Below are 24,472 nucleotides of genomic sequence, written 5' to 3'. Positions count from 1 at the left end.
AGAAAAACAGCTGTTTTTCATCGTCCCAAGAGACCATGTTTCTATGTAATGGCTGAATTAAACAAAATGAGGTGCAAGGGGATTCGAAGCAAAGCAATTCCACCGAAAGGTTTGAGAGATGAGGGGGTGGGAAACCGCAGGGCAAGCAGGATTTGACCCTCACTCAGATCATCAAGATTTTATCAACAAACTTCATGAAAGACAGGAATGCATTGGGAGAGAGTGCAGAAGAGGTTTAAGAGGTTGGTTCCAGGGGTGAGGTATTTCAAATAGATTGGAGGAGTTAGGACTGCCTTCCTTGGAGATGAGAAGGCTGAAAGGGGTTCTAATTGACATAGTCCAAATCACAAGAGCTCCAGAGAGAGAAAATGTTCCCACTTAGTGAAGGGATGGAGAATGAGAGGGCACAGATTTAAAGTAATGAGCAAAACTGAAATATTTTCATGCAGTGGGTGATAATGCACTGCCCAACAGTGTGATGTAGGCAGGTTAAATTGAGGCATTCAGATGAGGATTCAGTTGAATATTTGAAGAATCCACAGGATTATGGGGAGAAGGCAGTTGAATGCAACTAAGTGAGATACTTGTCTGGAGAGGCAAGGTAGACATGATGGGCTGAAGGGCCTTCTTATGCATCACAATGATTCAATAATAAACCTGAGCTTGTGGGAAGGATGTTTCAGTTGTAAGGGGTTCATGACAAGCTTAATTACCTTCCTATTAAAAGTAAAAGCAGAGTTTCATCAACTGCTCACATTGAAATAAAGAATGAATTTGCATTTTTATGTCATCTGTTGTGACGTCCACATCATTTTGCGGTAGCTAATGGGCTATTTCATTTTGAAATGCAGTCACTCTTGGAACATAGGAATTCCTCAAAAGACACTTAGAGATAGAAGATCTAATTATCCAGCATGTTGCTGTTCATTGGAGCTTGATCTGTACATATTGGCTTCTACATTTCACATATTTCAATACAATGTTCCGAATCACAACTCGGGGCTACCCCGAGCTTGTGAAATGCGCCATATAAATTGAAACCTATTTCGGGACTTAAATTGTAATATCTGCACTTGTGCTTGTAAGTGTCTGAGAGTGTTTCAACTCCTTGACATCAGGGCAAGTAATATCTCAAAGCTACGAGAATGGAAGCTGGGAAGGGACGGTGAACAATGTTTTGTTGAGTATATTCAGAAAACGAGAGAGAGAGAATGTGACAGATGTATGGTCCATTAGCAATACTGCAATTGAATGCCCTCAAGACAAGCTCCAAATCCTGCTCCAACTCTAGTGTTGTTACAGAGTCGATATGGCACACAGGCAGCCCGCAGAATAACCTAGTCAGTCACGTTCTCCTGTTCAAGTGCTGCAGTCCTGACCTGCTATTTCCTTCAAATTCCCAACCAATTCCATTTTGAAAATCATTCATTTTCCCCAGTTCCATCATCCTCATGGGCTGCCCAGTTTCAGGTCATCATCACTCACGGTGTACACAATGTTCTTCCTCACACCTCCATTCTCCATTACATTCTCTTCCCAAGATCTGTGCTACCCAACCCCCACCAAACATCTTGTACCATCAGCTTTATCCACCTTAATGGAACAAATCATTATCCATCTATCGAATCTTCCCTCAATCTCCTTTTTCTAATTCATTCACAGGGTCTGGCCTGGCCAGCATTTATTACCCATCCCCAGATGCCCAGAGAGCAGGAAAGAATGAACCACATTACTGTATGGTCTGGAGTCACATGTAGGCTCAGACCAGGTGAGGGTGGTAGCTTGCTTCTCGAAAGGACAATCAGCAATGGTTACATGGCCATCAATAGATTCCTAATATCAGATTTTTATTGCATTTAAATTCCACCTTGTGCTTTAAAACTGGGCTCCGAGACCATTATTTGCATCTAATAGCTGAGTGATAATATCACTAGGCCAACAGCTCTCCACAATCTCCTTTGCTCCAAGAAGAACAACCTCAGCTTCTCCATCTTAACTTTGTAACTAAAATCTCCTTAACCTGGAACCATGCTGGTACAACTTCTCCACAGCCTCTCGAAGACCTTCAGATCCTTCCTAAAGTGCAGAGACCAAATTAGAATGCAATGCTACAGTTGTGGGTGAACCAGGATTTTTTCAATGGTTTAGCTTTTGTATCCACAATTTATTGACTCCAAGGCATCACATACTTCACTAATCACTCTCAATATCTTCTGGCACCTTCAATGAACATCCACCCTGGTCCCTCTATCTCTGCACAATCTTTTAGAATTATGGCATTAAATCCAGATTGCCTCTCCTTACTCCTTCTGCCAAAATGTGTAGCCTCAACAGTGAATTGTTTCCGTTCCTGTCTGCCCATTCCACTAGATTGTCCAAGTACTGTGCAAACTCCCAAACATTGTGGGTCAAAGCAGGACCAGTGGCTATCTAACATTCCAGCAGTGGTCGAGAGGGGTATGGAATCGGGAGGATGGGTGGTAGGGGCTCGAGGGTCATTGAACTGCTTGCATCTCACATAGGCTTCAGACTGCACAATTTAAAATTGCAGTAACAGCCGTCAAGAGTATCTATTTATCTTAATCGTCTCTGATAATCACAGGACTTCTGTCTGCAAAGGAATTGCAACTTAGTGCTGAATAAAGGCTCTAAATTTATTTCCTGTCATTACTGCCACCCACCCCCCATTAAATGAAGGAGTTGACTTCAGCATATGCAACAACAAACTGTGATTTCACACAGAATTATTTAAAGTTTTCAGCGTCCTTACAGGATATGTGGCCCAACTGTTCCATGCCAGTATTTATTACACACAGCGTCTTCATCCATCTTTATTTATTGCCTCACGCTTTTACCTAGCATGCCCTGACTTAAATACATCAATGCTAATCACTTCAGCTATTCCTCTGTGGTCATGAGCTTCAAATTCTCTCTACTCTCTGGGTAAAGGCATTTTGCCTGAATTCCCTGTGGATTTGCTATTATCCAACTTATACCTGTGGCCCTTAGTTTTGGTCTTCCCTGATAAATGGAAATACCTCTGAGTCTAATCAAACCCATCATCATTTTAAAGACCTTTATCAGATCATCTCTTGGTCCTCTCTCTCTTTTGAAAGACAGAGGGAGCTCTGGCCTGTTCCTTTTTCGAAGAGATGACGCTACATGTGACTCAACTACCTCACAACGCATGTGTGATGTAGACACTGGAATCTGCAATCGGGGTGCCATCAGGGAGTGTGTGATCATGGAAAGGGCCCTGAACATCTGTAAAATCTGAAATACCCACCTCCCCTGAAATAAATACCTGCTTAGAAGAGACGGTGGGGGACCTAGTTGAGGGAACGTGACTGGGCGCATGTTGAAAAGGACATTTTGACTTGTGGGAGAATCTAGTAATAGGGGTCAGAGTTTAAAATTAAGGGTTGCCAATTTAAGACAGAGTTGTGAAAAGGGTTGACAGTTCCCTTCCTCCAAATACAGTGGACGCAGAATGCTTAAATAATTTTAAGGTAGAGGTAAAGAGTTTCTTGAATACTAAAGGAAATAAAAGATGTTCGGGGATATGCAGGAATATAGAGCTGAGATTAAAATCAGATCAGTCATGATCTTATTGAATAGGGAAGCAGGCTCGAAGGGCCGAAGGGTCTATTCATTCTCCTTATTCAGATCTTCATATGAGGCTGAGATGTCAACTAAACCATTCAAACATGAGAATGATTGTACGTTGAGTAAGAATTAGGGAGCCAAGGCAGGTAGGCAGAGTTATGACACAGCACAGCCAACATCTCAATGAATGATAATACAGGCTTGTGGGGCTGAATGGCCTGTTCATGGTCCATGGATGATCATTGGTTTGCGTCATTAATTATAACTCAGTGCTGATTAGCACTGGGAGTTAACTTACAGTCAATCATCATCAGGCTGGGATAACACAGAGTGAAGCTGGATGAACACATCAGGCCAAGCAGCATCAGAGGAGGAGGAAAGTTGACGTTTTGGGTCAAGACCCTTCTCCTCTGATGCTGTTTGGCCTGCTGTGTTCATCCAGCTTCTCACTATGTTATCTCAGATTCTCCAGCATCGGTAGTTCCTACTAACTCATTACCAGGCTGGGTCTGGAATAGAGGGAAGCAGTTTTCTACATGCCTGACTATACTCAGCTACTCTCTCTCACAGAGATGGGATTTCGCTTACAAATGCAACAAAATGTTCTCGGATTGAAGAATCCTCAGGACAGGCAGTATGGAGAGTGGGCAGTTTTGTTAATGATGAGATTTAAAAGACAGTCTGTCCTTGCTAAATCAGCTGCTGTGTACTTTACATATCAGCGGCTATGGGATTGGTGACAGATGAGATTCACTGAGTTAAATCCCATTAAACTATTTGGTTTTTCAGTTGTTGCTGCAGCTGCCCAAGTCAGGAGAAGTAGCGGACAACAGGAGGAGTGTCTTGCTTTTGGCCTAACCTTTGAAACAAGGTGAGGGGGTGATTTTAGGAGGTGGGGAAACACAGCCAAAGACCCAACACTATTGTAGGGGAGGCACAGGTACAGACCCACGTCCCATCATCGGATGGGGAAACTCAGGCTCTGATATACTCTGTCCTATCTGTCCTGGGAGAATCACATATCCACATCCCATTGCTGCCTGGTGGAACCATAGATCCAAATCCCTAACCAACACTGAGTGGGGAAGTCAAGACAAAAGCACTTTTTATCCAATCTTCATTATGGAATCACAGAAGTATACCCACATCACACTGAGTGGCTCAATCAAACACTGGGATACACCCGTCTCATCTCTAATAGCCAAAATTACAGAAATGGACCCCAAGCCTAACTCTACTTGGGAGAGATTGTATTGTCCAGAAGGTTAATCTCAAATTCTCAGACACTTTCAGAATCGTGGGCAAGCAATAGCTGGAGCCCAGATTCCATTTGTATCAAACAGAGAACCCCCTTGGTTCAGCCAGCGATCAGTGGGAATAGGCAGCACCATCAAACAGCAATTGAGGAATCACATATCCTGTGCAATCCCTCTCTATCCAATCCTGGGGCTGGCGGCTGGAGACAACAGGAGTGGAAGAGTTAAGATTAAAAAGACAAAGACAGAAAGATCCCAATCACCGAATGCAGACAAGGGAGACAGGAGTGAGGCAACAGTAGAGATTTCCTTTCTCAGGCTACAATTGGAGGGTAGGTCCTGACCTTGTGATTACTGAAACTTCAAACGGCCAGCTCCATGATACTGCGATGTGTTTGAAATCTTTTTCACGTTGTTCTCGGCTGAGAACACAAAATTACACAGAGACAAAACATAAGCTGTACAAGGACACAGGTTGCAGTAAAGATTCAGGAGCCAATTACTGCAGATGCTGTTACCTCCCCCCGCCCCCCCCCCCACCCCCAACACTTCATGTCAGCTCTGATGAAGAATCATCTAGACTCAAAACATTAGCTTGCTTTCTCTCTGTCTGATCCACTGTGATCTCCAGAATTTTTTGTTCGCAGAATGGATTATTCCGTTCAACTGATGCAGAGAGATCAAAGTGTATGAGGAGAAAGTGGGAAGAAGGGACTGAAGTGGATGATCAGATTGAATGCAGGAAAGGGCTAAAATAGCTGAATGGCCTACTCCTGTTCCTATTTCTATGTTTCTGTGTCTGTGTTGGGTCTCCTCCCACATCCCTCTATCTCACCCCATTGGCAAATCCTTCCATTTTCCACATGTATTCATCCAGTTTCCCCTCAAAAGCATCTATGCCTTTGGGCCCAAGCACACTGTATGGAGTTCCCTATTCTCACCATGGCCTTTGGGTCTCTCTTGGATTTATTAGGGATGGTCCTATATTTATGACTCCCTAGTTTTTGTTTTCCCTTCACCGCGAACGCTCTGTTTCACTTGCTAGCCAAAGGAAAATCTAAATTTCTTTCCCAAATATTTCATTTTTAAATAAAACGAAACCCCAAACAAAAGTGTCCCTCGTTATACAGATGAATTTTTTTTGGGGGCTGTCACAGTTTCAAATGATATGACATCTCCCAATTCAGAAGGAGATAAGTAGGAATCTATTGCAGTCAGAGAGGATCATTACATTTTGGAATTCACAGGACTGAGGCTGGGTCATTCAATAGCTGAGCTAAAGCATTGATTGATAAAGGAATCAAGATTTATGGGGTGGTAGACAAGAGAATGGAGTTGAGACCACAGTCAGTTCAGCCATGATCTTATCGAATGGTAGAGCAGGCTCACAGGGTTGAATTGCTTTTAATTCCTATGATTGAATGTAACGATAGAATCTTACAGCACAGAATGAGGCCATTTGGTCCATCCTGCCTGCACTAGCTCTTTGAGTGAGCTCTCCAATTTAGTCCCACACCGCAGCCTTTTCACCTGATACATTGCAAATGAGCATCTTCAATCACATTGCCTTTCCCCGTGGAAGGTCCTTGTGCAAAACTTTCAGGTATATGTCCAGGGTTTGTCACAAACCTCTCCATCAGCAACTTGCCCTCGATTCTTCTTCTTTTCTTTTGCCAATGATCTTAAGTCTCTGCCCACCTATCAGTTGAGGAAACTTCTAAAACCCACTAACATTGCTGAAGAATGGAGTGCAAACACCAGTTGGACTGAACAGCCTGTTTCAGTGCTGGAAGCACATCAGAATGGGCACTTGAGTCTACGCAATATGGAACTGCAGGAACACAGCAGGCCAGGCAGCATCAGAGGAACGGGAAAGTTGACACTTCAGGTCAGGACCCATTTGCAGTAGAAGGGCCCCAACCCGAAACATCAACTTTCCTGCTCCTCTGGTGCTGCCTGGCCTGTTGTGTTTCTCTAGCTCTACACTGTGCTATCTCTGACTCCAGCATTGGCAGCTCTTGCTGTCTCAGAATGGATACTTGGGAAGGTTTGCTGGACCTACAGCTCACACACAAGTCAGTGGACTTTGTGTTAAATTCTCTTTTTAGAATTATTTTCCTTCATTGTATTATTGTTATTCTGAACATTTATCTCTTTATTTGTCTAACTTATTACTCTGATTCTGTCATTTTGAAGGTCTGTAATGCTGTACTTTTTATTTCTTTATTTTATAATTTTTCCCTAATATTTTGTGCTCAAGAATCTGTGCCTAAGATGGTGTTGTAAGTAGCAACTTTTCACTGTGCATAAGAACATAAGAAGTAGGAGGAGAAGTAGGTCATCTGAGCTCATTGAGCCTACTTGAGGGGAGTTGATCGCTCAGTGGTAATATCGCTGGACTATTAATTCAGAGACCCAGATATTGTTCTGGGGACCTGGGCTCGAATCCCGCCACGGCAGATGGTGGAATTTGAATTCAATAAAATATCTGGAATTAAGAGTCTAATGATGACTGTGAATCAATTGTCAGAAAAACCCATTTGGTTCACTAATGTCCTTTAGGGAAAGAAACTGCCATCCTCATCTAGTCTGGCCTACATGTGACTCCAGATCCACAGCAATGTGGTTGACTCTTAACTGCCCTCTGGATAATTAGGGATAGGCAACAAAATGCTGTCTGATCAGTGACACCCTCATCCCTATGAATGAATAAAGGAAAAGAAAACATGCTCCACCATTCAACAAGATCATGGCTGATCTTTTTGTGGACTCAGCTCCATTTACCCATTCACCGTAACCCTTAATTCCTTTACTGTTCAAAAATCTATCTCTCTTTGCCTTAAAATAATTTCAATGAGGCAGCCTCAACTGCTGCACTGGGCAGGGAATTCCGCAGATTCACAACCCTTTGGGTGAAGAAGTTCCTCCTTAACTCCGTCCTAAGTCTGTTCCCCTTATGTTGAGGCTATATCCCCTCATTTTCATGTCAGTACATGTGACAATAAAGCTAATTCTAATTTTACAGGTTTTATGTCAGCTTCAGAGGATGGAGAAATACCACTTCTCCCCAGGGAGGAAGCTCAATCTCACTCTTTGTGATATATCCACGTCAGATCATGCTGTTTTAAACACTGTGTGTATAAACCAAATGGATGCACGTGGTGTGTGTGTGTGTGGATGTAGGTGTGTGTGCGCGCGTGTGTGTGTGCGTGTGCGTGTGTGTGTTTGTGTGTGTGGGGGGAATGTTGATATGTGGGAGATGGTATGTATGTGTGGGGGTGTGAACACATGGCAGGGTGGTGAGTATATAGGCATGTCATGTATGTGTGGGAGGGAGGGGCGTGTATGTAGGATAGAGAGTTGTGTGTATGTAAGAGGAGGTGGGCACATATATGCGCATGTAGGCAAGAGCGTGTACATCGATGCACCCAGATGAGGAGGGGTAAGCCACTCCCCTCTTTCCAACCCCCTGGCCATTCTTACCAGATATTTAACAAAGTTTTGGACACACGGTTATATCAAAACAAAGCTTGCTGATATAAATGAAGGAGCCATGATGAGGTCTTGCTGAGTGCAAGTAAAAAAATACTTGTTATTTACTAATCCTGCAAGTAACAATAAAATGTAATGTCAAACATGGAGGATTTTTTAAAATATTCATTCAAAGGATGCAGGTGTCACTGGCTAGGCCATCATTTATTGCCTAACCCTAATTGTCCAAAGGTAGTCAAGAGTCAACAACATTGGTGTGAGTTTGGAGTCACATGTGGGAACAGCAGTTACCTTCCCTTAAAGGGTATTAGGTTTCTATGATAATCAACAGTGGTAAGTATGAGAGTTTTTTTAAATTTCAGATTTACAATGAACACAAACTTAAGCATGTACAATGGTGGGATTTGAATCCAAGTCCTCAGAATGTTAATAGATAATGGGAACTGCAGATGCTGGAGAATCCAAGATAATAAAGTGTGAAGCTGGATGAACACAGCTGGATGAACATTAACCGCCTCAACCTCTTCATCCCTCTCACCCACTCCAACCTCTCCCCAGCAGAACGGGCAGCCCACCGCTCCCTCCGCTCCAACCCCAGCCTCACCATCAAACCCGCAGACAAGGGAGGCGCAGTGGTAGTATGGCGCACTGACCTCTACATCGCTGAGGCCAAACGCCAACTCTCCGACACCTCCTCCTACCGCCCCCTCGATCATGACCCCACCCCCGAGCACCAAACCATCATCTCCAACACCATTCATGACCTCATCACCTCAGGGGACCTCCCACCCACAGCCTCCAACCTCATTGTTCCCCAACCCCGCACGGCCCGTTTCTATCTCCTCCCCAAAATACACAAACCTGCCTGCCCTGGTCGACCCATTGTCTCAGCCTGTTCCTGCCCCACCGAACTCATCTCCACCTATCTGGACTCCATTTTCTCCCCTTTGGTCCAGGAACTCCTTACCTACGTCCGTGACACCACCCACGCCCTCTAGATCCTCCAGAACTTCCAATTCCCTGGCAGCCAACACCTCATTTTCACCATTGACGCCCAGTCCCTATACACCGGTATTCCGCATGCAGATGGCCTCAAGGCCTTCCGCTCCTTCCTGTCCCGCAGGCCCGACCAGTCCCCCTCCACTGACACCCTCATCCACCTAGCTGAACCCGTCCTCACCCTCAACAACATCTCTTTCGATTCCTTCCACTTCCTACAAAGGGGGTGGGCATGGGTAACCGCATGGGCCCAAGCTATGCCTGCCTCTTTGTAGGTTACGTGGAACAGTCCCTCTTCCGCACCTACACAGGCCCCAAACCCCACCTCTTCCTCCGTTACATTGATGACTGTATCGGCGCTGCCTCTTGCACCCCAGAGGAGCTCGAACAGTTCATCCACTTCACCAACACCTTCCACCCCAACCTCAAGTTCACCTGGGCCATCACCAACACATCCCTCACCTTCCTGGACCTCTCAGTCTCCATCTCAGGTAACCAGCTGGAAACTGATGTCCATTTCAAGCCCACCGACTCCCACTGCTACCTAGAATACACCTCCTCCCACCCACCCTCCTGCAAAAATTCCATCCCGTATTCCCAATTCCTCCGCCTCCACCGCATCTGCTCCCACGATGAGGCATTCCACTTCCGCACATCCCAAATGTCCAAGTTCTTCAAGGACTGCAACTTCCCCCCCCCCCCACCCCCCGCAGTGGTCGAGAACGCCCTTGACCGCATCTCCCGCATTTCCCGCAACACATCCCTCATACCCCGCCCCCGCCACAACCGCCCCAAGAGGATCCCCCTCATTCTCACACACCACCCCACCAACCTCCGGATACAACGCATCATCCTCCGACACTTCCGCCATCAACAATCCGACCTCACCACCCAAGACATTTTTCCATCCCTTGTCTGCCTTCCGGAGAGACCACTCTCTCCGTGACTCCCTTGTTCACTCCACACTGCCCTCCAACCCCATCACACCCGCACCTTCCCCTGCAACCGCAGGAAATACTACACTTGCCCCTACACCTCCTCCCTCACCCCCATCTCAGGCCCCAAGATGACTTTCCATATTAAGCAGAGGTTCACCTGCACATCTGCCAATGTGGTATACTGTATCCATTGTACCCGGTGTGGCTTCCTCTACATTGGGGAAATCAAGCAGAGGCTTGGGGACCACTTTGCAGAACACCTCCGCTCGGTTCGCAATAAACAACTGCACCTCCCAGTCGCAAACCATTTCCACTCCCCCTCCCATTCTTTAGATGACATGTCCATCATGGGCCTCCTGCAGTGCCACAATGATGCCACCCGAAGGTTGCAGGAACAGCAACGCATATTCTGCTTGGGAACACTGCAGCCAAATGGTATCAATGTGGACTTCACCAGCTTCAAAATCTCCCCTGCCCCCACTGCATCCCAAAACCAGCCCAGTTCGTCCCCTCCCCCCACTGCATCACACAACCAGCCCAGCTCATCCCCTCCACCCACTGCATCCCAAAACCAGCCCAGCCTGTCTCTGCCTCCCTAACCTGTTCTTCCTCTCACCCATCTCTTCATCCCATCTCAAGCCGCACCTCCATTTCCTACCTACTAACCTCATCCCACCTCCTTGACCTGTCTGTCTTTCCTGGACTGACCTATCCCCTCCCTACCTCCCCACCTATACTCTCCTCTCCACCTATCTTCTTTTCTCTCCATCTTCGGTCCGCCTCCCCCTCGCTCCCTATTTATTCCAGAACCCTCTCCCCATCCCCCTCTCTGATGAAGGGTCTAGGCTTTTGTGCTCCTGAGATGCTGCTTGACCTGCTGTGTTTATCCCGCTCCACACTTTGTTACCTCAGAATGTTAACCTGTCTTTCTGGATTGCTAGCTTAGTGACACTATCACTACACCATGGCCAGTATGAAAGCTTAAGAGGCGAGTGTCAAGGACAACAGGCAGTTAAAGAATATACAGTTTGTTCATTAAATAAAGTTTGAGTCCTTGAGTTGTTATCATGAATCCGCGATCACAGCTATTTGTTGATCTTATCTACAGCAGTAACAACATTCACAGAATCCTTGAGTTTTCAGTGAATGAGTATTTCTCCAATTTGATTAGTCACCCAGGCTGGCTTTTGGGATGATGAAGAAGAAACATGGAGACAGACAGACAGAGAGATAGAGAGAGGGAGCTTTCTAGTGTTTTATAAATGTATTTTCATTTTTTCTTTTTTTTTCTCCTCTGCTGCAGTGCCAAGCATCTACTGAAATATAGGTCGTTTGTGCATTCCAAGCCTGGGTCCATTGTCTTTCCATGTTAGATAATGGCAGGCAACCCTTTCCGGTCCGATATCTGCAACTTCTCATATAAGTGCAAATTAAAGCTTGAGCTGAGTGTTTCTTTATGTCTAACTCAGTTGATTTCATTCAATGTCTTTCAGCAAAACAATAATTTTAGTTCAGATTATTTAATTTATCCTACATTAGTTTCCTAAACTTCCTAGATCTATGGTCAGGTGCTTGCTGTAAGTCATGTTATGCTTGCCTGGATATTCCCTCCATCACATGGTCAGAAGTGGATATTTTTGCTGAATTGCATGATGTCAAGTACTATTCATGGCTCCTGAGATACCGAAGCAGTCTATATCCAAATGCAGAAGAACGCAAAAACATCCGAGCTTAGACTGGCAAGCGGCAAATAACATTCATGCCATACAAGTGCTAGGCAATGGCCATCTTCAAACAAGACAGTATCTAACCATTACCCTCTGACATTGAAAGGCAATACCATTGCTGAACATGCTACTATCAAGAACCTGGTTCTTACCATTGACCAGAAACCAAACTGGACTAGCCACTTAAATACATATAAATAAATAGTTACAAGAGTAGGTCAGAAGCTAGGAATCCTGCAGTGAGTATCTCATCTCCTTATTTCCCAAAACCTGTCCACCATTTACAGTGGACCTCACTTGCCTGGATGAGTGCATCTCTAACAACTGTCCAGGACAAAACAGCCTGCTTGATTGGTACCACTATCTACCTCGACCACTGCTGTGTGTAGGATCTGCAAAATGCACTGCAGAAATTCATCAAAGAGCCTTAGACAATACCTTTCACCCCCACAGGCACTACCATCCAGAAGGACAAGGGCAGCAGATAGATGGGAACACCACCCCCTGCAAGTTCCCTTCCAAGCCACTCACCATCCTGCCTTTGCAATATATTGCTGGTCCTTCACTCTTGCTGGGTCAAAAATCCTGGAATTCCCTCCTTAATAGCATGGTGGGTTTATGTGCAACACAGACTGCAGCTTTCAAGAAGGCAGCTTTCACCTTCAGGTGACTGTCTGTGTGGAGTTAGCACATTGTCTGCAGGGTTTCGTCCGGGTGCTCCAGCTTCCTCCCACAGTCCGAAGATGTGCAGGTTAGGTGGATTGGCCAGGTTAAATTGCCCACAGTGTCTCGGGATTTGCAGGTTAGGTGGGTTAGCCATGACAAATGAGGGGTTACCAGGATGGGGTAGGGGGTCTGGGTCAGGGTGGGATGTTCTTCAGAGACTCAGTGTGCATTCCACAGGCTGAATGGCCTGCTTCCACCCTACAGGGATTCCATGTTTCTATGGTTTTCTTGTCCATGTATGTCTATTTATGTGAGGGATAATGTGCAAGACAGCATATGTTCACAAGTGTGAGCAAATGAGGTGTGCGCATCATAAGAAAAGCAACATACTACAGATGCTGAAAGCCTGAAATAAAGGGAGAAAGTTCAGGAGAAACTCAGCAGATCTGGCAGCATCTGTGGAGAGAGAAACAGAGTTAGTGTTTCAAGTCTGATATGACTTCTTTAGAACCCCAGCCCCGAAAGCGTTTCTCTTTCTCCACAGATGCTGCCAGATATGCTGAATTTCTTCAAAACTTTGTTTTTTTTCCATATATATCCATCCTTTTTGCCTGCATTATCATTGCGCGTCAGGCTGTGTCCTTAGCTCATTGTCATGTTTCTGTTCGTCCATCTCACTTCCCCTCCCTCTGTCTCCTCTTAACCCCTTAGCCTCGCTGTAGCTGTTTGTGCTGTTATCTTTTGAACCATCACTCTACAACCACGGTTTATATTTATATAAGTCCTTTCATGCAGAAAAGCATTGAATGAATAAAATTCAATAGAATTAAGAGAAGATAATAGGACCAGTGATCAAAAACTTTACAAAAGAGGTAAGTTTTAATGTGTGTCTTAAAGGAGGAAAGAAAGGCAGCGAGATATTTAAGGAGAGAACGCCAGAGTTTATGGGGCTCAGGCAGCTGAGGATATGGCCATCACTGATGGATCAATTAATCTCAACGATGCAGAAGAGGCCAGAATTAGGAGGCTGTGGAGATCTTGGAAGGTTGTTGGGCTGGAGGAAGTAAAACACAAAGGCAAGAGGGAGACCAGGGAGAGATCAAAATACCATTCTCTCTCTCACACGCTCTTTGTCACAACCTAATTGTATCTATGCGTTTCTCCTGTGTCATGTAGGGATTTTTCAGAAAAAAGTCTCTGATCGCACTTAGTATAGGAAATGAATTAACAAAAATAAGTGAAAATGCCTAGAAGCAAAGAACACTGAAACACACAATAACAGTGATTACAATGAGGGTGTTTTGAGAAAGAACAGTTCTGTCAGGCTGATGTTAGTGTGTGAAAGGTTTCCCCACCACCAGGAATGTTTCATAAATCAGCAACTGATGGGCATTTGCAGAATAAATACACACTTGCCAAGCCAGCCCCACCTCTCCATTTTTCTTAATGTGAGAACATGTAGGGACTGGGAGAGACAATTAGTCTTGTTGGAAGTGGCTCAGTTGACGGCACATTCACCTCTGAGTCAAAAGGTCATGAATTTGAGCCTCAACATCTCCATCTCTGTGCCATGTTTGCGTGGAGTTTGCACATTCTCCCCGTGTCTGTGTGGGTTTCCTCTGGGTGCACCGGTTTCCTCTCACAGCCTAGAGATGTACAGGTTAGGTGGATTGGTCATGCTGTTTTACCCATAGTGTCCAAGGAAGAGCAAGGTAGGTGGATTAGCCATGGGAAATGCAGGGTTACAAGGGTAGGGGGGTGGTGGGTTTGGGAAGGATGCTCTTTGAAGGGTTGGTGTGGACTTGATGGGCCGAATGGCATGCTTCCATACTGTTGGGATTCTACAAAATTCTATGGAAGGGTTTAGATGATGAATGGGTGGGATTGGTGCATATGTCCTCCCAACATTCATCTCCTCAACCCCACTGGAATTCAGCATAAGAAGGCTACCTGCCCTCTTTGCTGAGCGGACTTGGAGGGGGGGGGGGGGGGCGCTAATTTTAATGATGGAGACCCAGTGAGGGTTCACAGTTTCAACATTAACCATAGCTTTGAGAAACGACAATTTTAATATTGCGTCTTCAATGCAACTAAAATATCCCAAGATATATTAACAAGCAAGTGTAATATTTGACCCAGAGACCAGTTTCCAGGCCCCATATGTATCATTACTAAAATCACTTATTTTCACCTCCAAACATCACCAAACCTTGCCTCACTGCTGCGACTGAAAATTCATCCAGGTCTTTATACTTATAGATTGGTGCAATTCATTGTTATCCTCCTTGTTCTCCCATCTACCTGATACTGTTATCGATTCATGGGATAGGGACGTCATTGGCTAGGTCAACTTTTATCCTCCCTTAGCACCTAGAAGGCAGCTAAGAGTCAAACACATTTGCTATGGCTCTGGAGCACAGGCCAAAGGAACTGAGGTGAGCAGATTTCCTTCATAAAGAATATTAATGAACTGGAAATGTTTTTACAACAATGGACAACGGTTGCCTTGAGCCAGTTCTTTATTCCAGATATTTCCTGAATTCAAATTTCACCATCTACCATGGTGTGATTTGAATCCATGTCCCCAGGACATTGGGCTGGAGTTCTGGAATGCTAGTCCAGCTACCAAGCTACTTTTGCCCCGTGCTCATGTGACTTAGTTTCAACTTCTGTTTACCATTACCGCGCCTGGTGATGTTTAACCCTGCTGACAGTGCGAGAAAAATGCAAGATGTTTCTGATTATAACAGGTAATTTGATACATAAGAGGATGCAGACGCAGGTGATGGAACTAAAACCTGGTCAACATTAAGAGGTCTGCTTTTGAGAGGAGAAGCGAGGAGGTGGAAAAGGCTCAGCATGGAATTCCAGGATTGAGGCAATTGAAGACACAGCTGCAGTTGGCAGAGTCAGGAATGGGTGAAAATGGGAGGAGGGCAGAAGCCACACAGGGTTAAAGAGTTAGGCAAGGTTGCACAGGTGAGGGATGAAACAAGTGGAGGGATTTGAAAGTTATTAAATTTACATACTTGGGAAATGATGTTTTGTTGGAGAAGGATTGACTCCTACAAGAATATCATGAACCTTTCCTCTATCTGGACTCCCCTACCCATTACATATAGTCAGCAAAAATATTCCCTAACCCTTTGACAATGCATGCTCCCTTGGCACTGGCCCTCTGGCAGCACTTCAGTCCTTCACTACTCCTCCATCAGAGAAATAATCTTTCAGCGGTGAAGTGGATGCATTAACCAGTATTTTGTGTTCAAGTCTCTGGAATGGGCCTTGAACTCAGCTCTCAGACTCAGACATAATGTGTTATTACTCAGATCAGTTACTTCATTTCAGACTGGAGTTATCAGCTGGGACCACAATTGCTTCTGATGATTACTAATAGGCTGGAGGGTATTTTACTCACTGGTGCAGAGACCACAGAAATACGGTAAAGAAGGCAGCCATTTCATAGAATCCCTACAGTGTGGAAACAGGCCATTTAGCACATAAAGCCCACATTACCCATCTAAAGACCATCCCACTCAGACCCCGAGATGACAAAGTGGAGCTGGATGAGCACAGCAGGCCAAGCAGCATCTTAGGAGCAGAAAAGTTGACATTTTGGGCCTAGACCCTGCATCAGAAATGGGGTAGGGGAAGAGGGTTCTGAAATAAATAGGGAGAGAGAGAGTGGTGGATCGAAGATGGATAGAGGGGAGGATAGGTGGAGAGGAGACAGACAAGTTAAAGAGGCAGGGATGGAGCCAGTAAAGGTGAGTGTAGGTGGGGAGGTAGGGAGGAGATAGGTCAGTCCAGGGAGGATGGACAGGTCAAGGGGGTGGGATGAGGTTAGTAGGAAATGGGGGTGCAGCTTGAGGTGGGAGGAGGGAATGGGTGAGAGGAAGAACAGGTTAGGGAGGCAGGGACACAAGCGGGGGCAGACCCGTTTCCCCTTACCCTATCCCTTTAACCTGCATTTCCTGAGGCCAATCTACCCAGCCTGCATATCCTTGGATATTATGGGCAATTTGGCATGGCCAATCCACCTAACCTGGCCAACTTTGGAATGTAGGAAGAAACCAGAGCACGTGGAGGCAATCCACACAGACACAGGAAGAATGTGCAAACTCCACACTGACAGTCGAACCTGGGTCCGTGGCGCTGTGAGGCAGCAGTGCTAATCACTGTGTCACCGTGCCGCCCTTCATTTGTCTACTCGAGTGTATTAGCTTAGTGGAAGAGTAAACCAATTGGTTTTAATTCTCTCAGCTAGAACCCCACAATTGTTTGCTTCAAGTCTTTATTGAGCTCCTTTTTGAACACTACCTTCTCTATCAATTCCACATTAATCTTCCCTGCTGCAATGAGAACACTCCCAGCTTTGCCACATAACTGAAGACCCTCCTCTTTGGTGTCATCCAGTAAATCTTGCCTGCATCCTCATCAAGGCCTTAACATCCTTCCTAATGCATGGTGTCTATAATCAGACTCGATTTTTACGGTTAATTAGTAAATTATAAAAAAAAATTCAAAATTTCGTGGTCTAGGTCTTTATTGAGAAGGCCAGATCGATTTCACTTGGTTTCAGTGAAAAAACACAAGCTTGACCCAATCACCTGCAATAATCTGTGTACCTCCAGGTATCTGTGTTACTGCACCCCCTTGAATAGAGGCTTCCCAAATTTCACAAGCTCCTAACTTATTTGCATGGTGACAAACGGCCAGGAATTTTCCTGGAACAACCTTCCTCAATTTCTTTCAAAAGTCTGGCAGCATCTATTTGATCAACTCAAAATTTTCAACACAGCCCCCTATCCCTCCCCAGTCTCAAAACTCAGCTGCCTTCCTCCTTCTTAGCCCTATAACAGCCTCTTCAAAGGATAGTGCATGGCTTTAGAGCCACTGTGTTCCAGATATCTCCTGTCCCATTCAATACTCCAACACCTCAGTCTCTCTTGTAATCAGTCTGCTGGATCAATTAACATTGACTCCCTACTGATTCCTAGGTCATTTACTGATTTAATTCACATTTATTCAGTGCGTAACATTCATAATTTCACAATAATATTTTGTGTGACTGTATTATGGTGTTTTCTCCCTCTCTTTCTCTCTCTGAACTTTTTCACTCAGTTGACCCCATTATCCTCTTCCAATGTCTCTCTTCTGTGGTGCTACCACTCTATTGGTAGCCATAATCCTACCACAAAAATCTCTGCTAGTGTTTTTCTTTGTAACTTACTTTCACATTATTACTGTGCTCTGTAAGCTTCAAATGCCTTTTTTGGGTCTACACACAACCTTTGATACTGCTCCCTTTGTACCAGACTGCCACTCTTGGTCAGTGATAATGGGAACTGCAGATGCTGGAGAATCCAAGATAATAAAATGTGAGGCTGGATGAACACAGCAGGCCAAGCAGCATCTCAGGAGCACAAAAGCTGACGTTTCGGGCCTAGACCCTTCATCAGAGAGGGGGATGGGGTGAGGGTTCTGGAATAAATAGGGAGAGAGGGGGAGGCGGACCGAAGATGGAGAGAAAAGAAGATAGGTGGAGAGTATAGGTGGGGAGATAGGGAGGGGATAGGTCAGTCCAGGGAAGACGGACAGGTCAAGGAGGTGGGATGAGGTTAGTAGGGAGGAGATGGAGGTGCGGCTTGGGGTGGGAGGAAGGGATGGGTGAGAGGAAGAACCGGTTAGGGAGGCAGAGACAGGTTGGACTGGTTTTGGGATGCAGTGGGCGGAGGGAAAGAGCTGGGCTGGTTGTGTGGTGCAGTGGGGGGAGGGGATGAACTGGGCTGGTTTTGGGATGCGGTGGGGGAAGGGGAGATTTTGAAGCTGGTGTCTCTACAACCCGACCATAATCCTCCGACACTTCCGCCATCTACAATCCGACCGTTCTCACACACCACCCCACCAACCTCCGGATACAACGCATCATCCTCCGACACTTCCGCCATCTACAATCCGACCCCACCACCCAAGACATTTTTCCATCCCCACCCTTGTCTGCTTTCCAGAGAAACCACTCTCTCCGTGACTCCCTTGTTCGCTCCACACTGCCCTCCAACCCCACCACACCCGGCACCTTCCCCTGCAACCGCAGGAAATGCTACACTTGCCCCCACACCTCCTCCCTCACCCCTATCCCAGGCCCCAAGATGACTTTCCATATTAAGCAGAGGTTCACCTGCACAACTGCCAATGTGGTATACTGTATCCATTGTACCTGGTGTGGCTTCCTCTACATTGAGGCTTGGGGACCGCTTTGCAGAACACCTCCGCTCGGTTCGCAATAAACAACTGCACCTCCCAGTCGCAAACCATTTCCACTACCCCTCCCATTCTTTAGATGACATGTCCATCATGGGCCTCCTGCAGTGCCACAATGATGCCACCCGAAAGTTGCAGGAACAGCAACTCATATTCCGCTTGGGAACCCTACAGCCCAATGGTATCAATGTGGACTTCACCAGTTTCAAAATCTCCCCTTCCCCCAACGCATCCCAAAACCAGCCCAGCTCGTCCCTCCCCCCAATGCACCACACAACGAGCCCAGCTCTTCCCCTCCACCCACTGCATCCCAAAACCAGTGCAGTCTGTCTCTGCCTCCCTAACCTGTTCTTCCTCTCACCCATCCCTTCCTCCCACTTCAAGCCGCACCTCCATCTCCTACCTACTAACCTCATCCCACCTCCTTGACCTGTCCATCTTCCCTGGATTGACCTATCCCCTCCCTACCTCCCCACCTATACTCTCCTCTCCACCTGTCTTCTTTTCTCTCCATCTTCAGTCCGCCTCCCCCTCTCTCCCTATTTATTCCAGAACCCTCAACCCATCCCCCTCTCTGATGAAGGGTTTAGGCCCAAAACGTCAGCTTTTGTACTCCTGAGATGCTGCTGGGCCTGCTGTGTTCATCCAGCTCCACACTTTGTTATCTTGCCACTCTTGGTCACTCATTTCATTCGTTCATTGTTATGTTAGAGTAAGGCTCTATCACTTTATTCAATACATTAACACTCTATTTACATTTATGTTTGCACAGATAACTGAATTTGTCTCTCAACTGTATATCTTCCACTTGTTTCATTACAAGCTTCTGTCTGGTCTGTTCTCCTGCCCTACTGATATCAGAGTAACATAATCAGTTACATATCCACATTCCATTGTACAACATGCTGCATGCATGATTCAAATCACTGTAAGCTCCAGTAAGAATCTAGCCTTGGTTCCCCTCCTGTAGTTTCTGATTTAAACAAAAGCATGTCCATTTTGAGAATCTATGCATGCAGAAATAGATAAATAAAACAAATCACCAATCTAATGTAACATAACCTTATGGCATAAATTCGCACAAGTGAGCACAAAGCTGATGGTATGTCACAGAAATGCAACTGTTATATTTCAGGGAAGAAAATCAGTCCTTGTAAAGCTCCTCTAACAACGTGGTTGACTCTAAACTGCCCTGTGAAATGGCCTAACAAAGATAGTGCTTATGTTAAGCCTGTTAACAAAAAGACACAACGTGGGCTACTATGCTTCAAGAAGATGGCAGCTACAACCATCATTTCTCAGGGTAATACAGATGGGTCACTATTTCAGAAACTGACTTCCAATTCAAGATTTATTTCTTATCAATAGAATATAGAGGCCATGAGGTGCCCTGGTGAGATCTGAACCAGCATCCCAAAGAATAAGCCTGATCCTCTAGCATGCTAGTCCATTGCCATAGTCTTCCCATATCTGAGCCAGTTGCGAAGATCTGAGGATAAGTGATCAAAAGTTTGATCGAAGTGGTTTCACTCTGTGGATAATGCATGCCATTTGTCCCAAATTCTCCACCTTGAGGAACAGGTCATATGTATGCCTCTTAGTGAGCTTTTTTGCTCAGATACCAGCACATTAAGGGTCTTTATTTCTCAAGCATGAGTATTTAACACTTTCATCTCCTCATCAACAGGTAAGTAATAGGGTAAGGAAGTGAAGATAGCTTGGGATCCATGACATATCAGTCTAAACATGTGACCCAGCATTTCAACTTCCGGCATCCAGGCCTTGTCTCTGTGTGCTGTCAAACTCCAAGAATAATCTCCAGTGAAGCACTTAGATCCCAACAGAGACACGCCAAGCTCACGACAAGACCTTTTACTCATTCAGCAACAGACTTTTAAAAACTCCCTTTTCCTGTTTCGAAGGCAGAGAGAGAGAGAAAATCCCAGGCAAACTCATCGTTAAGATCTGGCGGAAGAAGATGACAATTTGCAGAAGAATGCAAATAATTAAAGCCATCATCAAAATCTGATCTAATTTTTTTTGTGTTAGAAACATACATATAAGGAGCTGTCCTCTTGCCGACTCTGCACATTCCACTAATTCATTGCAGCTTCTAACAATAATAAAATGAGGAGCTGTGTCATTGAACCAGTCAGCACAGACAATGACCTCTTGGCCCAACATACCTATACTTCCTCTTTTATCAAGATATTGGATTTGTCCCATCCTCTCTATTCTTTCCCCATAGCCATGCCTTTTAAACCTCTATCAAATATTGCTCCAACTTCCAACTTCTTATTGAATGTGCTTCCATCTCCCTCTCAGGCCAGTGGAGGACTCTCCTGACCATAACATTTCTCATCGCCTCATTTGGTTCTTAGAATAATTCAGGACAGAAGAGGCCCTTCAGCCCATCAAGTCTGCATGGACCAACCTAAATGGACACATCCCACTTTCCTGCACAGCCTTGAATGTTATGACATTTCAAGCGCTCACCCAAGTACTTTTTAAAGGTTGTGAGCTTTCTTGGCTCAACTACCCTCCCAGGCATTTGCATCCCTGACCCTCATCACACACTATGTTAGAGGATTTTCCTTAAATTTCACCTAAGCATCCTGCCTTTCACTTAAAATGTAAGCTCCCTTGTTACTGACCCTTGGACTAAGGAAAACTGCAGCTTTCTATTCATCCTGTGTCCCTCGTAATCTGATGCACCTCTACCAGGAGGACCCCCTCAGCCTTTTCTGCAAAACAACCCAGACTTGTCCAACCTCTCTTCATAGCTGCAATACTCCATCCCAGGCAACATCCTGGTGTATCTCCTCTACCCCTTCCCTTGCAATGAAATCTCCTAGTGAATCTTCAAAACTCCCTGACATCTGTGATCAAAAGAACAAAAATCGCTCCCCACCTCAAGTGGAGGTGACTTGTAGACACCAAGGGGTTAAAAAATGCAAAGGAGGAAATTCTCAATCCAACTAATCTTCAGAAGTTTCCCATTTCCACAAAACTTGAGGGGACAAGCCACACCAACCGAGCCCAGAATGACCAGCCAAGATTAACTCACCTGGAGATCTCGGCGGTGGGAGACTTGCCTTTGAGGGAGTCCATTCCTCAGGAAAGGCTCAGGGAAGAGGTCTGGAATAACACTGGCAGCCCAGTCTCAGCCTCCTATTGTAGAATCGCCTGGTTGTAACGGGGGAGGAGGGGACAAACACACACAGAGAGAAAAAAAATGCTTCTCCAAACACTTTTTTAAAGAGCAAACTCCGCAGGAGAGGCAAGAAACTGCTCGAGTTTGGTTGAGGACGGCACCGTGTGTGTTTTAAAAATACATTCCGAGAGAGAAACAGAAAGGAAATCTTCCTGGAACTTATCGGGGGGAAAAAAAAACCTCTAGTGCTGGGACGGGAGGATTGAGAGCAGTGCTGATTTTCTCTTGAGTGCTCCAACTCTGAGACAATTCCCTTTGCAGTCTGGCAATTTGCCCAAACTTTTTTTTGTGTATGTGTGTGGGATTTAAAAAGGATGTCGAGAGCCCTGCCTCTCCATGCCAAGAGTTGACTCACGGTCAATGAATCGACTTCAAACCTTCTCTCGCTTTATTCTTGTATGTTATAAGCCAATCCGTGCTGTTTTATCCCTTCGAAAGTGCGAGTTCTTTCTTAAACACAGTTTGACACGAAATGTCGAGATGAGGCACATTGCTAACAAAACGTAGTGACTGGAATCACAGATTCAAACGCATAGCCCCTGGTTAGGGAGATACTGACACGTACAAGGTTACATATGGAAGAAATTAAGGACTGTGGTGAGTTTATAAATTCCTAGTCCATCCTGATTTTAACCCTCTGTCAGCAAGGAATGTTGCCCCGTGCCTATTTCTCCCTTCACTATTCAGGAAGTCAAACTTAATTCGACTTTAATTCCAATATTCTTCAAAGGGAAACGTCTTTAATGAATAGTTTAATCTGGTCTGCTTGCAATATTTAAATTACTCTTTGCTTGGGAATCGGGAGTATGTGCAATTTTTAGGTAAAATGAGATGACATTATTAAATCAAGGTTACATATCCAGTGTAATCCCCATTTTAACAGGCACTGAATTCACAACTAACGAAAACCGAAAGAACTACGCATGCTGTAAATCAGGAACAAAAACAAAGTTGCTGGAAAAGCTCAGCAGGTCTGGCAGCATCTGTGAAGAATCAGAGTTAATATTTCGCAGTTTAAAGTTTAAAACGTTAACTCTGATTATTTCTTTACACATGCTGCCAAGCCCGTTGAATTCACACTTTTGTTTCTTCTTTAAATTTGTTAGAGGCTGGAAAAACTTCATGTAAACATGTCACGCTGTAAATTCTGACCACTTGGTGGTGCCACAGCACCTCTACTGGTAATAGCGACTAATTGTAGAGGGACCATTGGACCATTAGTTACACACGGTGTGTGCCTGGAGGAACACAGCCGGCCAAGCAGTATCAGAGGAGCAGGAAAGTTGATGTTTCAGGTCTGAAATGTTAACTTTCCTGCTCCTCTGATGCTGCCTGGCCTGCTGTGTTCCTCCAGCTCCATACTGTGTTATCTCAGACTCCAGCATCTGCAGTTCTTACTATCTCTGAATTAGTTATACAGTCAGTTTGATGAAAGCATACTTTAAAAAATCTTGGAATGTCTGCATCTTTAGCAAGACTAGCATTTATTGCTTATCCTACATTTCCCATTTATTTAGCAAATGTGAAACCTGATGCCAAGCCGTAGCCTCTTCGTTTGCTAAGTTCAAGGTTATTGGTCTGGCATTTAGGATGTAGAGGGAACATTCCTCCATAATATGCAGCATTGTTTGAGTCTCTACACAACTGGCAGAAGAGGCCCCAGTGAAGAAGGTTGACTGCAAAAGAGCGCTGACCTGTTCTGAACTTGTTTAGCTGAGGCCACTCTTGTAATGGTAGTTCACATTTGATAGATGGGGTTTGTCACGAGGAAATTGTTCATGGCTTCCATTGCTTGGTCCGAGGGATGTATCTTGGTGGATCTGGTTCAGAAAGGTTGCTCCATGTAGGATGGCTAGAAGGAACAGGCCATCAGCAATTGGGTAAGTAGGTTCGGCACAAATAGTTTCAACCAGCCTTGGAGGTTTTCATCAGTCAGCGGAAGTGTTGGACAGTGATGTTTGTAATATTAGGAAGCCAGGAGAAGAGTGTGTGAGTTCCCATTAACAAGTTGGTAGTTGATCTACTTCTTAAAACCACTGAAGTCCAAATGGTGCAGCTACTCCCACAGCATTGTTGGAATTCCAGCATTTTGACCTGGCTTTGATGAACAAGGGACCAATATGTTTTGAAATGAGGATTGTGCATGTGTCAAGTTGCACGGTGCCTCAGTGGTTAGCACTGCTGCCTCACGGAGCCAAGAACCTGGCTTTGATTCTAGCCTTGGTTAACTGTCTGTGTGGAGTTTGCATACTGTCCCCCATGGCTCTGTCGGTCTCCTCCATGTATTCTGATTTCCTCCCAGAGTCCACA

At 45.2% G+C, this 24,472-nt stretch overlaps 1 protein-coding gene across 1 annotated transcript in view; it reads right to left on the bottom strand.

Moving 5' to 3' along the window:
- The window catches only part of pdgfrb (platelet-derived growth factor receptor, beta polypeptide), a 93,241-nt gene extending 70,812 nt beyond the window's left edge, over positions 1–22,429 (bottom strand). Inside the window, exon 1 of the mRNA XM_059650560.1 lies at positions 22,016–22,429. Within this exon, the coding sequence (XP_059506543.1) occupies positions 22,016–22,059 (44 nt within the window). The 5' untranslated portion in view covers positions 22,060–22,429. The remainder of the gene's footprint in view (positions 1–22,015) is intronic.
- Between the last annotated feature and the right edge of the window lie 2,043 nt (positions 22,430–24,472).

This window comes from Stegostoma tigrinum, chromosome 13 (genome assembly GCF_030684315.1).
Source record: "Stegostoma tigrinum isolate sSteTig4 chromosome 13, sSteTig4.hap1, whole genome shotgun sequence".
Lineage (NCBI taxonomy): Eukaryota > Metazoa > Chordata > Chondrichthyes > Orectolobiformes > Stegostomatidae > Stegostoma > Stegostoma tigrinum.
The sequence above is the reverse complement of the archived record's forward strand: the minus strand, read 5'-3'. Positions and strand labels throughout refer to the sequence as shown.